The following is a 16,769-nucleotide window of genomic DNA, read 5'->3' as shown; positions in this document are numbered from 1 at the left end:
GAATACACTGAATAGCGAGGACAGATCATAGCTGAAAGTGTTGTAGGAGTTACAAATGCAGAAACAACTTAGGGCATCAGTAAAAACTCATAGGGCTTTAGAGTAGAAAGGAGCCTTAGTAGTGAGGGAAAGATTCACAGAGGAATTAATTAGGACCTGAAGGTAAAAAATGAATAAATATATACAATCCGTGTGAGGGAACATATGGAAAGCTGAATTGGTAGCCATTGTGCATTAGTATTTGAGAAGAGTGAAATATTCAACCTGTCTTATGTTAAGAGATATGCTGAGGAGAGAAGTAGAATGTATGGAGAATAACTTGATTGACAGGCAGTGTAATTTAGACTTAATGCTCTAGGAATTAGAAATAAGTTTTTGAACAAAGGAATAAAATGTGAAAATAAACCACATTAAGGAAGATATAATTGGCATATATCTGTTCAAATTTAAAGCTTGACTTAAAAAAAAAAAGGATTTCAAATTGAAATCATCTCTTGCCTTTCCTATGGGTTACATTGGGGATAGGAACAATTTCTTAATATTCATGTGTACTGTTCATTGAGTACTTACTATACAACAGACATGTGATAAACCTTTTAAATGCAAGACCTTATTCAATCTCCAGGAAATAGCACAATCCTGTAATGTAGGTACTATATATTGTTACTTCCATTTTAAAGATGAAGAAACAGACTCAGAGAGGTGAATTGAGTTGCCCAAAGTCAGATAGCTCATAAATTGAGGAGCAAAATTTTGAACCCTGATCTGTTTGACCTGAATTTAGTTAGTACAGTGCTTGACACATAGTTGATGTGCAATAAATACTTGTTGAATATGTGGGTAAATGAATATATCAGTAAATCTATCCTCTTCTGCAGATAACCTACAGATTAGCTTTAATGGTTTTCATGATCTTGATAAGCTCAAGTCAATGTTGAGAGTAGGGAAAAGGTCTGAGATACAAAAGAGAAGAATTTACATAGGAAAATTTCTTGACTCTGGAAATTCTGATTGGGAAGCGATCTGGATTTGTTTAGAAATTATATGTATATATATATATATATATATATATACACACACACACACACACCCATACACACGTGTTCATGCATACTCACACCACCATACATGCTTTTAATTTCATGCTTTCTTTTGTTTTCTTAACCCTCCTGAGAGGGTGTAAACAATGGAATGTCAGAGCTAGAAAGGACCCTAGGAATTACCTAATCAGATCATTTCTACATGTAAATGTAGAAATGGAGGCACCAGAGGGAAAGTAAGTTGCAAAGGTCACACAAGGAATTAGAGTAAGATTAAGAATCTGAGTTTCCTGACTCACAGGTTTGTTTTACTCTGAACTGTCACCATTTACCATCTTAATTTTATAGATGGGGTAGCCAAAGCATTCTAAGAATGTTGATGGTCAAGCTCCTGCTACTTATCCATTGAAGCAGGACTTGAAATCAGATCTCTTTTATTTTAAATATAAGGCTTGTTTTCATCTAAGTGCTTCTATCTGGATGCCCAGAAGGAAGACCCTTTCCTATTGAATTAACAGTGGACTGAGTATAATTTACAGAAAGCTTTGTCCTTCACTTTAAGAGAAAATGTCTAAAGCTGCTTTATTTTCAGAAGGCTGGCAGTCTCAAGGAGGTTCCATGAAGGCAGATTCTGTCTTCCTTATTGAGTCCACAACAGCTAGCACAAAAGAAGGCACTCAAAAATATTTGTTGAATATATGACATATAAAGGTAGAAAAGGAAAGTAGGTTGGGTAATGGTTTCCCAATGGATGATGGATGGTTAATCATTATTAGTGCTGAAAAAGTGGGAATGAATGCGGAAAAGAGGTGGGAGAAGCCCTTAAACAAAGGAAAAGCTCTGTTTCTTTATCTGATTAAAGCTGCACTCACTCAACAAGGGCTGAGTGGTTTGGTAGGACCGTGATTGGCAGAGATATTTAAATAAAGCCTCCTTAAAATTGTTACTCTCCACCCAGCCAATTCCCCTTTAAATTCTGGCTCAGTCATTACCCAGGGACCGGATACAGAGATTCCTATGGGGAGTTCTAATGGGTCGATTCAATTTCAACTGGATGACGCCACTTAGCCAAGCATTAAGAGCTACAGCTCCGGGAAAGCAAATGACACAGAGAGAGGGAGAGAAAGAAATTATAACAAGGAGCAATAAATCCCTTCCCTCCCATCCTCCCCTATAACCCATTCACAAGACCTCAAGAAATCATCTACATTCACAAAACACCCAGCTAGCTGAGATGAATACACTGCAATCTCATCCCCATCCCCCCGCCCCCCCCCCCCCCCCCCCCCCCTTTTCCCCCCCCCCCCCCCCCGCTTATTCACCCCCCCCCCCCCCCCCCCCCCCCCGCGCTCTCTGCCGATCATATACCAACACACCCTGAACTATACAAATAATCACACACTGGCGGTATCTATTGCTCTGTTGAGATACCCTGTGTCTACAACTGCAGTTTCTGCTGCTTCAGTTCATCTGTCAGATTGGAGGAGACAGAGGCGGAGGTGGAGGCGGAGGCAAAAGAGAAGGAGGGGGAGGAGGTAAAGGAGGAGAAAGGGGAGGAGGCAAGGGGGAGGGGAAGAGTAGGGGAAAGAAAACGCTGGGGGAGGAGGGGAAAAAAGAGGAGGAGGAGGAGAAGGGGGAGGAGAAAGAGGCGGAGGAGGAGGGGGAGGAGAAATAGGAGAAGGAGGAGGAGAAAGAAGAGGAGGAGGAGGAGAAAGAGGAGGAGGAGGTGAATTTATCCTGCTGAGCTTTCTTTGGGGAATACGTGCTTCAAGATTTAGATCTGCATGTAAAATCTATACAAAGTATCTGCCACTACAGGTCTGACTCTCCTCCCGCGCCTCATCTTTTTTTTTTTCTTCTCGTTTTCTCTGCTGTGTCAGAAAGACCGAGACAGAACTATCTCTGTTTCTGGCTCCACTGCCAGTGAAGGAGTTTTCATTCAGACTTTCCGAAGAGAGGTGGAGAAACCTAGACTCAGGAGAAGAAGAGGTCCTTTGAGCCATATGGGGCATTAGTTCTTCTGCTTTTCTCACCATGGATAAACCCTTTCCTCAAGGTAAGCTATACAGATTAGCTCTTAAAGACCCTGGAATCCTTTCTATGCAATGCACAGATTACCATTCATTCCAGCCACCCTGAATGTGTGTGCGCGCGTGCGCGCGCGTCTGTGCACGCGCCGAAGCGCAAGCGCGTGAGTAAAATAAAATGAAAACCGTTTAAATGAAATTTAAACGAATCAGCTCTTGCGGAAAACTATCCGTATTGGAAATTTATAAATCAAAATAGAACTTCAAAATAACCTTTTTGTAATCAAATGTCAATTTAATTTCTAGCCTGTTGACCTGTAAATGCGTTTTGGTGCTTGTCTAAGCCCCTTGTAGCGCAGCCTAACCACCCAAACTGAGGACGTAGGGAGAGCCTGTGCTGAGACCAGTCTGGCTGCCCAGCGGGCATCCTGTCAGCATGGGGCTAGTCTGCTATTGGCTCACGAGTCTGGGCTGTGCATCGTTCAGATTTCATCACATCACCTTGCCCTGGGTAGAAATGGCGCAAGCTGACACGACATAACCCCCTACTTACATTGAGTCAGAGCAATGATTTAGAAATCTCTGGATCCATGCCTGAGTGTGTGTGCACACGTCTCTGTGTGGCATATGGAAATTTTGTCAAAAGTGAGAACCTGTGAGCATGTCTAGTTAGCCAATAGGCATTTGATAGGACCTAGGGCAGTGGTTTACGCTCCCTTCCATTCGTCTAATTATAATTATTGCTCACCTCTGCATGCTGCAAACCAAGTTAGATGAACAGAAAACAGACCTTGAACTCTTAAACAGAAAACCTATTTTGAAATGCAAACTGTTGTTGCTTTTCTGGATTCATTAAAACCTCACTGTAACATAATGTGCTATCACGTGAATTTGGATCTACCAGGTGTTAAATCATGTCCCCAAGGGCAGCTGCATACATACATACAAATAAGGCACAAGCTAGTAGTTTAGCCACAAGGAAGTATTAGCCTTATTCCATTTCTAGATAAACATTTACTAAGACTTTAGTGTAACATTCTATACATCTTGTTTTTTGCATGTTCTTTTTTTAAGACTCTTTAGCTGTGAAACAATCTAGGTAGTGACCTGAGTGACTTGGATTTGGAGGTATTTTATTCAAAGTTGAGGAGCTGAGTAGTTAGGAAGAACCTAAAGGAAAGGAGACTAATTCTTCATGAAAGACTTTTGAGACAGAGAAAGGCAACCAATAAACCCAGCATAAAAAAATTTAGAGCATCAGGATACGAAAGGGCTTTAAAAACCCTCCTTTCATACCTCCTCATTTTACAGATAAAAAAACTGAGGCCTGGAGCAGAAGTCACTTGCCCACAGTCATACAGCAAAGTAGAGCTAGAGTTAGAACTAGAACTTAAGTTTCTTGTCTCTTATAAAAGTATTTGGGATTTAAAGAAAGATTCCCACTTCTTAAATGAACAACTAGCATATTCTTCAGGATGAGAAGTATGTGAATTCGCTTGATATTACAATTTTTCCCTGTATTGCTCATCACTAAAACACTTATAACTTTAAAAATGCAAGGTCTTAAAACTGTAAGACTCTGGTTTGAAATAAACTGCTATGAGTCTTAATGAAACTACTAAAGTAATGAATAGGACTAGGGTAGCAAAGTGACAAGTTAAGAGTTAAATGTGGTGAGAAACTGGCAGCTCCAGCAAGATGTATGCGGTAGGAGGGAGGCCCAGTCAGTGGCTGAGAGGTTAGTAATGTAAACTATATACAACTTGGTATTTGTAAGGGGGGAGTGCTTTGATAGAGATGCAAATGCTTTTGCACAGAGGGGGATTTTTAGAGAGCAGACTTTGGAACAGTAGAACTAAGAAAACATATAAAGCCATAGCAGAAATTCCCCCTATGTTTGCTTTCAGTTATTCTGAGAACGAGTGTATGTAACAGCAGAGCACAGAAAAAAGCAACACACCCCAGAGCTGTTACACAGTAAAGTACAAAATAGCATTGAACTCATGGGAGTGGGAGAGAAGAGAAGCCAGGCTCACCTTCTTTTTCTCTTTCCTCTTCTTTGAAATCCAGATTGAGTCATATTGTATCAGAAAGGATTTATCATAGAAATCAGAACTGTCTTAATGTGTTAGCATAGAAGGGCTTTAGATAGGAAAGTTTTCAACTTCAGTCTCAATATGACAGATTTTAGGTTCCAGGGAGAAAATGCATTTTTCTTTCATTAACAAACTGCATTTCTTGAATAGATTTAGCTTTCTAGTCCCTAAGTTGGCATAAGAACAGAAATTTCTGTTTAGGTTGAACATAGCAAATTTCAGGGCTACAGAAAAACAGTTGAGAAAGCTATGAGCACCTGGCCAGAGGGACTGAGATGGGAGTGGGTTTACAATGCATCATTCATTACTGCAGAGGCAGTACGTGACAGAAATCACTAGATCCCATCAATGTGCAGCCAAGACTTGTAATCACCTTAGCTCCTATTTAATAATATATGATATGTATATTCTCTCTCTCACTTAATAGAACATGAAATTGACCAACAGCACAGTCAGTTTGTTGACTGTTGCTGCTCACAATGAATGGCCCTTTAATGGGTGGATTTCTGAATCATAAACATGCATGCAGTAGTAGTTTTTCATCTAATCTGTGTACTGCAGGAGTCTCTTGCCTATTCATTTCTCAATATTTTTTCCCTCTTACCTTCCCGTACAGTATCTATTTCAGTTCATCCTGTTAGCCAGATCAGATTCAGCATGTCCAGAATGGCAAACAATTTATTGTCATTCAGTCCTACTCAACACCCTGATTTTACCCAGGTCTTACTACCCACAGTATTGCAGATCTTCCACAGTCCATTCTTCCACAGTCCATTCTAATAAAAGATTTTACAGGGCAATCTAGACAATATATACTCTTCTGCTGCCAAGACAGGATCCCCTTTGAACATGGTTCTGAGTCATTTCTATTATGACCTAGATTCCTCCAATCTTAGCCTTCAACCTTGAGGGCATGTCCCTGAGATCCCTAGTGACATCCTTGGAATCCCATATGATTATCTCCTGTAACTTTGAGACCTTGTATGCCTTCCTGTGAGTCATTGATTCTTGCAATTCCAATATGTTCTGAATCTAGTTTCCTTTGGGAAATCAATGAGTCTAAAGTGCATCCAGTGTGTGTGTTATTGTTCTTACAGTGTAAAGGACTTGAAGGGCCCCACACGTTCTTTATCTGATCAATGAGGAATAAATCCATTTCTCATAAATTTGTCAAAAGACTCTTCTCAATCCAAAGCTCCTACATCCATATACTCTTCAAGTTAGCTGAACAATGTGTCCTTGTTTATTTGGGTGTTCAAATGAAAGCTACCTGTTCCTTTCCAGTGCTGAGACTATGAATCTTAATAAAGATACAGAAAAGGTAGTGGTGGGAGGCTTCAGGAGGCTGTGAATCCAAGTAAATAAAAAAGACGTAGATTTCATTTTTGAATGCCCAAATAAACAAGGGCATGTTGCCCAGTTTACACTCAAGGATTGGAGATTTAGAAGGTGTGGTTGAAGGGAATTCCTTTGTCAAATTGTGTAGTTATAGAATTATAGACCATAATGGGGCAGAGTCCTTCGAAATCACCTACTCCACTTCTATAATTATGTAGATGGTGAAACGAAGGCCCAAACAAAACAAGTGGTTTGATAAAGGTTATATAGATATTTGAGTCTTGGGATCTCCATATTGTTTATCTGCGTTCTCTTGTGCTGTATTAAATAATACCAAAACAACTAGCTAAAAAGTGAAATTATAGTCAGACTGGTTCTTTGATATGATGTGCCAGAAAAGTTATTTTTAACCAAATTAAATCTTCTTTTCAAAAAATGAACAGATGTAAATTCAACTAAACAGGTTTGCGTGGGGATATAGCCCCAAAAGGCAATGACTCTGGCCATATTGTTAGACTTTGAGTCCTTTATGAACTTTTTCCTTAATTTTCCTGTTATTGAGCTTTGGGCACATTTTAGTGTTGTTTGCTTGCTTATGGAAACCTAATCAAGCACTATCTTCTCTCACTTCTTCATTTATATTACTCATTCAAGCTTTCCATCCCATACAGTAGTGTGAGTAATCGATCTATTTTGAGGAGGGTGGAAATCTGATGAATTTCAAATATATACTTTATTCATGCTAGTGTTTCCTAGGTTCTAATGTTTCCAAGATAACTCTTGGATTTGTGTTTACGTTTCCTTGTGTACACCTTTTTGGCTTCCAGGTGATGCAATACAGTAATCTACTGTTTGTACAATATTTTCCTCATGGTCACCATTATCAGTACTATGCTAAATCAGATCCTTCAGGGGATGACCACCCAACTCTTCCTGATTGTGCTACAGTGGAGACACAAGCATGTGCTTTCTAGATATTCAACTTAACTTAAATCTGGTATAAGGATATTGCTACTCTTTAAGAAAGCCAATTTACTGTGTAAGGTAGAGGTAGACCAAAGTAGTCCTAGTAGATTCTTCCTAGTAAATCCCATCAATATAGACTTGACTTGGGGTGGTAATAGGTACAATTACAGGTGATATTTGTGATAATTAGAGGCTCATCTTCTATGGTTCCCCCATCCCCAGTGTTACTCCCACATATACAAAACTTTGATTCTGGAGCCACAGTGTCATTTAGAAAGAATCACCTCCTCAATAAGTTAAAGCAGCTTATAAGGTAAGGAGAACTGCAAGATGATTAGTCTTGGCTTCTTTACACTCTTGGGAAGGGTTTTTTGCTGTTATTCTACAGATAGCCTAATTTCTGCCCTCTGTGTCTCTGCCACAGCTCTGCCATTATTGCATCTTGCTTGCATGCCTATATTCATTGAATCAAGCATGTCCTTTCCCATCTATTTATTTATGGTTATCACAAATTTCACTGAAAGGAGAATTTTGATTGGTGATATATATATATATATATATATATATATATATATATATGAGCAACTTCTATGGAAGACTTTTGAGGCTTTCTCTTTTACATCAGCATTGCTTCAAGAAGTGGCTTTTGCATTTGAAATTAGGTTCCATTTTTATTATAATTTTGATGTTCAAGGCCTGTATTTCTCTGTTAGTAAACATCTGAATGAGCTAGCTGCTCCTGTGACCCTAGTCATATGATGAAATACAAAAGGAATCAACGATATGATCTTTGCCCCCAAAGGGCTTTATAGTCTGGATGGGATGACCAGACTTGCCTGTAAGTCTGTAAAGAAGTAGGTGAGGTCAATTACAGAATAAAGGTGTAACATGAAGACCACCATAAAGTGGTTGAAGGTAGTGGTGGTGATAGGGCCTGAGCTTTGTTAGTTCCCTGCAAAGTACTCATGCTTGTGTGTTCTCATTTATTGTTTCTATTCCTTCTCTCCTAGGATTTTCTGATGTGCCCTAAAGCCCATGTAACTACAAGGGCTCTTTATCACCATAAGTGCCACCCTGATCCAAAACCACTCAGAACTCAAGAATCAAGGCAAAATGGATGCCGCAGTGACAGATGATTTCCAACAAATTCTGCCTATTGAACAGCTACGCTCTACTCATGCTAGCAATGATTATGTGGAACGGCCTCCCGCCCCCTGTAAACAGGCCCTCTCCAGCCCTTCCCTTATTGTGCAAACCCACAAATCTGATTGGTCCCTGGCTACCATGCCTACTGCTCTCCCCCGCAGTCTCAGCCAGTGCCATCAATTGCAGCCCTTGCCTCAGCATCTGAGCCAATCTAGCATTGCCAGCTCAATGTCCCATAGCACCACTGCCTCTGATCAAAGGCTCTTGGCCAGCATTACACCCTCACCTTCAGGCCAGTCCATCATCCGAACCCAGCCTGGAGCAGGGACCAACTCAAAGGCTGATGGTGCTCTGAAGGGAGAAGCTGAGCAATCTGCAGTGCACCCCAGTGAGCACCTCTTCATCTGCGAGGAGTGTGGGCGCTGCAAATGTGTCCTCTGCACAGCGGCTCGCCCTCTCCCCTCCTGCTGGCTGTGCAACCAGCGTTGCCTTTGCTCTGCTGAGAGCCTCCTTGATTATGGCTCTTGTCTCTGCTGTGTTAAGGGCCTCTTCTACCACTGCTCCACTGATGATGAAGACAACTGCGCTGATGAGCCCTGCTCCTGTGGGCCTAGCTCTTGCTTCGTCCGCTGGGCAGCCATGAGCCTCATCTCCCTCTTCCTACCCTGCCTGTGCTGCTACCTGCCTACCCGTGGATGCCTCCATCTGTGCCAGCAGGGCTATGATAGCCTCAGGCGACCAGGCTGCCGCTGTAAGAGGCACACCAACACTGTGTGCAGAAAAATCTCTTCTGGTAGCGCACCCTTCCCTAAGACCCAGGAAAAGTCTGTATGACCTTGCCACAAAATGGATCCAGAGCTTTCTCCTTCTAGCCCCCATCAGTAAAGCATAGGCCTCATCTTTGAAGAGGGGGAGGAGGAGTAAAGTAGCCAAAGTTAGAGCCTCACCAATTTTGTTCCTGCAGTGTCAGGGGAATGGCCAAGTGCATCCTGGTGCAGGATGCTTGTTCTTTCTCACAGTATCTAGCCCACTCCTCTTCAACCTTTTTACACCCCGCCATCTCAGCCTTTATGGCTGTCATGGCAAATTCAGGTGATATATAGGCATGAGATTTGGACACTGAGGACTGACAGAGCCAGCAACGTGGAGGTTTAGGGGCTCCCCAATGTAATGCCTCTCGATGCAGGCTCTGAGCGTCACTCTGCTTTCCACAGTGCCTTTGGAAGCTTTCTTCTAAGATGGTTTTCACAGGTCCATGTGGAACAGCATTCAATATTCCAGGGAATCTGACCCCTTCTCCCTGTTTACTGCCCTCCTCTTCTTTAATCTTCTCTCTCCCTCTTTCCTCCTCTTTCATTACTCTGTTCTGTACCCTTTTCCCCTTCATTCTCCCCCTCTCTACTTTTACTTTTCCTCCTCTCTCTCTTCCGTTCTACCCCTTTGCTCCATCTCTCTCAGACTAAACCTTTCTCTGCCTGTATTTCTGTCTTGTTTGATCTGTCTTTCTCTCTCTTTATCTGTCCCTTTTCTCTTTCTTACGTGTCCCAAAGTGCTGTTTTTCCATAGGTGTTTCCTTTGACGCCAAACTTTGCTATGCTATACTATTTACTAATTTTTATTAAGGGAAATGGATTACTGTAATGAACTGATAACTAGCAATAGTCTATATCCTGACATGTGTGTGCACTCATAACCATGCTCACCTGTTTGTGAGCATATGAGGCAAAGTTATCTTACATTTCCAGGTTGAATTAGTAGCTGGAGTTTCCCTCCCTTTCCCAATAATCAACTTATAGTACTGACAGATTCCACTAGCATGCTGAGTAGGATAGTAAATCAGGATGCTCATAACTTTGTATGTCTGACCCAAGTGCCAAAGGCAGACGTGCTTTATAGCTAAATGAACAAAGCAAAGGATATTACAGAGGTCTGTTCTCTCTTAGAAGCTAACTGCCCTGAGACTGCATGGCTCAGGCCTTAATAATGGACATAAAAAGTCATAAAATTTTAGAGCTGGAAGGAATCTTAACTGTTAATCTAGTTAAATGCCCTTATGTTACAGATGGGAAAACTGAGGCCTGGAGATACGAAGGGATTTTCCCAAGGCCACACACTGAGCTAATAACAGAGTTGGGACTGGAATACAGGCCTTCTGACTCCTAGTTCAATATTCTGTACCCTGTACCACATTAAGTCATGGGACTTTTCTCCTAGGACTGTATTAACAATGACAGAAAGCCATTCCCATTTGATTTTCAGAAACCATGCCAAGTTAGTATGGTGGTCTTTATGCAGTGCATGGTGGGTGGCTAGTTAACTATCAGGTATCGAGGCTGCCCCCAGTGGACATCATCTTTGGCTTTGTCACCTTGTAGAAGCTCAAGTGTGGAAAAGAAAAGCTTAAGGAAGCCCTAACCCAGCTGTATCTTCGCCATTGCACCTACCCTTTGCTGCACACACTGTGCTCGCTCCTGGCTTTGTCTGCAGTGGCAGTTACCTGAGAACTTAAATTTCAGCAACAGTGGAAAACTGAGATGAAAGATGTATAATGCAGAGAACTGACTTCTCTTTTAAAAAATACCAAGAGCCTGTGATGTGAATCCCCCTCAATGGGAAAAGGCTGCAGTGGTGATGGCAGGCTCCTAAAGACTGCTGCTAAAAGACACGAGTATTAGATACAGTTTCCCTCTGTAAGTGAATCCAAAATTCACTAAGGAATTCAGAGATTGAGGGCACTTGCTTGAAATCAAGGTGCTCCAACTTAGTTTAAGACTTCCAGACTCTAACTTTATATATCATCTCTTTTAAAGTGTGCATGGATGTTTTGCAGGGTGGAGAGGTGGGGAGAAATCTATAGTCATACACAGGGGGAAGAAGAAGGGAACATCCACATCCCTTTGTTGGATATATACTACAGAAATATGTGCCAGTCTTTGTTGGTTCTGAATCTTCCTGAAGTGTACTGACATTTGGGCTGCACATAACCCCACACCTTCACTTTCACCTCTTCTTCTAGAATTGCTTTGCTCTATTTTTGTATATATAAATATGTTATGATGATTATTAATAATGTTAATGATATTGCTGCAAATGGTGCCATATATAAGGTTTGGCTTCTTGGAACATTTATAAACCCAAACCAACACCTGTAACCTCTTATGTTGCTTTCAGATCCTTCAATTTTAAGTAACATTTTTTATCTTACAAGTCTGCCTGATTGAACTTTGAACTTATCTACCCCTAAAAGCTGCGCCCAGTTCTCTGGGTCAAGCTGGGTGGTGATGAGTAGCAACACACACTTCTCCCTGCTTCCGCCTGAAATTCGCTTAGAGCTGAGATATATAAGGATTCTATGACACTAGTGCATTGTTCCTGGAGCTAAAGTTATTCTATGGATGTTTGCTTATTAGTTTCAGGACCCAAAATAACACAAGACCCTCCTTCTTGATAGCTCCTTGATATCCCAATCCTGCAGTCCTTACTCAGGCAAACTGTGCACTGCCAGAGGGACTCTGGGCTCTGCCATACACCCAGAGGAGCTCTTCTCAGTGTATTTCTAAATGGCCTTATACTTGGTAGAAGAAACTGAAGGGTTACTCAGATGCAGTTGCAATCCGCAATCTGCTGCTGAGTCAGGGCTTTCACTTGTGTCCAAGTTGGCCTGATATGGACTGCATCTGGTTTACGTATAGATGGGTCCTGTTGGGGTATGCACACGGACATGTGAGTGAGTGTGCATATGTATCCCTTCTGTGATATATATATGTAAATATATATATTCACACATCTCTATATATTTTAATGTATTGCACATGTATATTTAAAATATATACAAAAGAACTCTAAATCCTGCAGAGAGGCTCTGTTTTCATTATTTTTCTACTTTGTGTCATGTACTGTATAAACAGGAATATTTAGAGGGTGTTTCCCGCTTAGCATTTTTTTGCAGTTAAGTAATCTGTTACCCCCTAACTCTACTGCTTTCCACATATTGGTCTCTTGATACATTTCATATGGCTTTAGCCAAGAGTTTTCCTTTGGTTCCAGCCATCGTTCCTCATCACAATAAGCTATAGTAAATATAGCGAATATTTACACAGTGCTAAGCACTATTTTAAGCACATTACCTATATTAGCTCATTTAATCCTCACAATAACTCTCTGATGTAGGTTACTATTACTATTGCCATTTTACAGATGAGAAAACTGAAGCACAGAGAGTTTAAGTGACTTGCCAAAGGTAATAAAACTTGTAAATGGTGGAGCTAAGATTTTAACTTAGGCTGTCTGCCTCCTGAGTCCATGCTCCAGAGTCAGATATAGAACTCTGGAGCATAATGTAAATCCTTCTGGTGTAACAAGCCTCAAATGGTGAATAGTCCTGTCCCTAACTCCACCTGCAGCCTAAGAGTTGAAACAAATGTGCTCCTATGTTAGGAGTGAAGCAATAGTTACAGACATCGTATGTTAGCTGTCTTCCTTCCCAAGATGGTGGCATTACAAACTTCTCCACTACTCCCTTTGAAAACATGCTTGCAGCCAGTTGCCATTCTCAGACAGCTTATGGTATAGAGCTAGTAAAGAAGTATTTTCTTGTGCCAAGGATGGTTAGAGTTTATTTGGCCTTCTCTTTATAGGCCCAGGAAAATTAATTCAATTTCTTTCTGTAGAAAGTAGAACTAAAACTATTTTTGGAACTTAAGATTGGTTGGAGCTGTTAACATTCAAACTCATTGATTATATTGAGTACATTCTTCTGATTCAAATGTAAGCAATCCACTGATGACCATTGGTCACTCTAATACCTTATCTTTCCCCATCACCTCCTTCACACTGACGATCTTTTACCCTGGGATTATTTCGGAGCCCAAAAGACCCTTAAAACCATCTACTCCAACATCCACATTTAATTGTTATGGAAAAAGATGCACAGAGAGGGAAGATAACCTGTCCAAAGTCACATAGTTCTGGGTTTGGGTGGAATTATGACTTAATTCCAGAATTCCTAATTTCTAGATGTCTTAGTCTGGGTTTCTTAGAAAATAGAGCTTGAAGCAAAAGTTTATGCACAATCCCAGGGAAGCAGGAGTAAGGAAAAACAGTAGTGAAGTAGAGAAGGAAGGAGAGCAAACATAAAGGAGTATATCACTGTGTTGGCAACAATCTGTTTGATGATAAGCTGATTTCTCAGTCTTTTATGACAGGCCATACTGCATATCCATACAGCACCTCTGGAGGAGGAAGTGAGAATAATTCATCTCCCACCTCTCATCTTATTAGTCAAATACCTTCGCCGTAGGACATCAACTCCCCTGCACTTCTGGGTAGTTTGGGTGTGGGTGCCCAAGCATGTACCTTGTCATTTCATGCCTCAGCAGCAATGGGGTAGCATTGAGGCTCCACTAAAGACAGCAAGGCAAGTGTGTGGATCTAGGGAGACATATGAACTTAAAGTGGTATACTCAGTTGGTCCTTTTCCCTTATATCTTCAATCACATTCATTCAAAGTGAGTTAGAGATAATCTACCATATATAAAGTACATAAGGCTTTATTGTGGTGCTCAGGACTGTACTAAATTTGCCTTCCTCAACCTACGTATTCTCTGGCTTGCTTTGAAGGGCTTCTTTCTGCATGGAAATGAAGTCCTTAGTTCAATTAGAGGAGTAAAAAAGTCTCAAAATACCCTTCTTCTTAGTATAAAAAGAAACTTTATCTTACTGAACTCTTCATAAAGCATGTCTAAGCCAATGCATGTACATGAATGCACATATGTTCATTTAGTTTCCATCAGCATAATAGCATGAAAACTAGTTAAGTTAATAAATTCAGGAAAAATTAGCTAAACAAATTATTTTGCAGCATAAACATAAAACATTCTGTTGGTTGACTGGATTTTTTTCTATTTCAGCCACTAATTATGATGACATCACATAGACACATTCAAAGAGCTATATGATCTTTTAATTTTCATATATGATAGTTCCATGTGCCCTACAGACCATTCCTACATGAATTCAAAGCATCTAGTTGATAAAAACATCCCTTTGATATGATTTCATATCTATCAGCAAGGTCATAAAAACATTGAATGCATTTCACTGATTTAATTCTTGCTTTTTCATGTAAGAAAAGATGAGCATAAGGGAATTCTGAAAAATTTTCAGGGTAAATGAGGAACTCGTGCTATCACTCCAAACAATCTACCAAAACTCTTCTCCAATGACCTCCACTTTAGTGAGTCCAGTGTTACTGCTCAGTTCTCATCGTCCCTGACCTATGAGCAGCATTTGACACAGTTGCTCACTCTGTCCTCCTAAAAGCGCTTTCATCACTTGCCTTCCAGGATACCACACTCTGTTGGTTTTCCTCCTACTTTACTGTCTGCTCCTCTATATTCTTTTCTGGGTCCCCTCATCTCCTTCACCTCTTCATGTTCAAGTGTTCCATGGATTGGGCCTTGAAATCTGCTCTTTGGGCACCATTTACATGATGTCTCTCAAAATTGTATCTCCAGCCTAGACTACTCCCTTGAACTTCCCACTTATATATCCAACTGCATATTTCACATCTCTAATCTGATATCTAATAGGGATTTCAAATATAACATGTTCATCCAAGCTCTTGATTTTTTCTCCTCAAACCTGAATTTGCATCCTTTCCTATCTCTTTTAAATGCCAGTTCCAAACTTCTAGTTGCTCAGATCAAAAACTGTAGCTATCCACTAGACATTTTATTAGTTGTGAATGTGACCAAAATTCTCAACCTCCAAATTGTCAATTAGTCTTCTGCTTTGGTGATTTAAGCTGGATCATTGTGGTCATTAGTACCCCTTTTGAACCTCTGGCCTAAGGTTTGATAAGACTGAGATTCTTCGTCCCTTTATCCTAATCTAGGCCCATATGCTTATCTTGACCCTCAAATTTATTGTCACAACACTGTCAGTGTTGCAACTTTCAAAGGCCATGATGGACAAGACACATAGCCCTTACAAAAGACATCTTGGGAATGCACAGCTCATTTTTTAGGGACCTTGCTGTCATTACAATCAAAGTTATATATGTTGCTCTCAAATGTATTTGCTAGCCAGTCCCCTGGAAAATAAGGGAGTAATCCTAACCCACAAGTTGTCATTCTCCAATTATTTAGGCAATCCTTTTCACTGTGCCAGATAATGGTCATGTCTTTGATGGTAAAAGACACAGATGACAAGGATCTAGAAGCCCCCAAGTCCTTGAAGAACTGACTAATACTGCTGTTGCAGGTTACTAAGGAACAAAAACAGAGACAGTCACTCAGGCAGACACTCCAGTTTTATTAATATAGGGCTTTAACCTCAAGTCATCTGTATGTTCTCTTATTGTGATAAGATGAGGCAAACCATACATGCATCCTGAAGGCTCATTTTGAACCTATGTCCTAAGGCCTAAACCAAAAGGAGACAGAATGACACCCTTGGCCCTTTTCTTCTAGGCCCACACTTTAATCTTAGCCTTCAAAGTCTTATCACTCTGATGACAAAAAGAAACACTAAAAAGGAAATCCAAGGAAAATAACACTAATTTTTACAGTACCAGAGATTATTGGCTTAAACAGTTTTACTCTTTGAATTTTTTTCTAAAGGGTCCCCTTCCAATGGAGGTGAAGTCCTCCCAAGAACAAGTCTCCAAGCTCATCTTAATACATAAGCTATATTGAAGGAAAGAAAAAAGTAGTGGAAAGTAATACTAAATGTGGGTCCAGAAAGAAAAGCAAGGGTTAAGAAAATGAGCAAAATGAAAGGAAAAAGCTCTATAATCAGTGTTCTCTCACCTAAAACTCATTTCACTAACCTCTTGGTTCGGTTATATCCTTGAATTCCTTTTTATCCTTGACTTATATCAGCACTCTTTCTTTTCAAACTCATACAGCACTTCCACTGGAATGATTGTGTGTGTGTGTGTGTGTGTGTGTGTGTGTGTGTGAGAGAGAGAGAGAGAGAGACAGACAGAGACAGAGACAGAGAGGGGAAGAGAGAGACAGGGAGAGATGTGGATGGAGCCTTGAGCTTTCCCCTAGAGTATGCCTCACTAACAGTCTCAGCCTTTCAAACTTCCTTTTAGGATATGCCCCATAGTAGTACTTGGATCTTATACTAAATGACAAGGTTTCTCTCCT

At 40.6% G+C, this 16,769-nt stretch overlaps 1 protein-coding gene across 1 annotated transcript; it reads left to right on the top strand.

Annotated features, from left to right (window-relative positions):
* The first annotated feature begins 2,786 nt into the window (after positions 1-2,786).
* Positions 2,787-12,460, top strand: SPRY3 (sprouty RTK signaling antagonist 3). Its single transcript, XM_046672667.1, has 2 exons — positions 2,787-3,096; positions 8,478-12,460. Exon 2 carries the CDS (start codon positions 8,581-8,583, stop codon positions 9,445-9,447), a length of 867 nt encoding a protein of 288 aa, XP_046528623.1. The 5' UTR covers positions 2,787-3,096; positions 8,478-8,580; the 3' UTR covers positions 9,448-12,460.
* Positions 12,461-16,769: the final 4,309 nt, after the last annotated feature.

The sequence above is a fragment of the Equus quagga genome, chromosome 10, assembly GCF_021613505.1.
Source record: "Equus quagga isolate Etosha38 chromosome 10, UCLA_HA_Equagga_1.0, whole genome shotgun sequence".
In the NCBI taxonomy this organism is placed as follows: Eukaryota; Metazoa; Chordata; class Mammalia; order Perissodactyla; family Equidae; genus Equus; species Equus quagga.
This window is presented reverse-complemented; position numbering and strand designations above follow the sequence as displayed.

Coding starts and splice junctions, on each gene's coding strand:
- SPRY3 (XM_046672667.1), top strand. CDS start 8,581: ATGGATGCCGCAGTGACAGATGATTTCCAACAAATTCTGCCTATTGAA.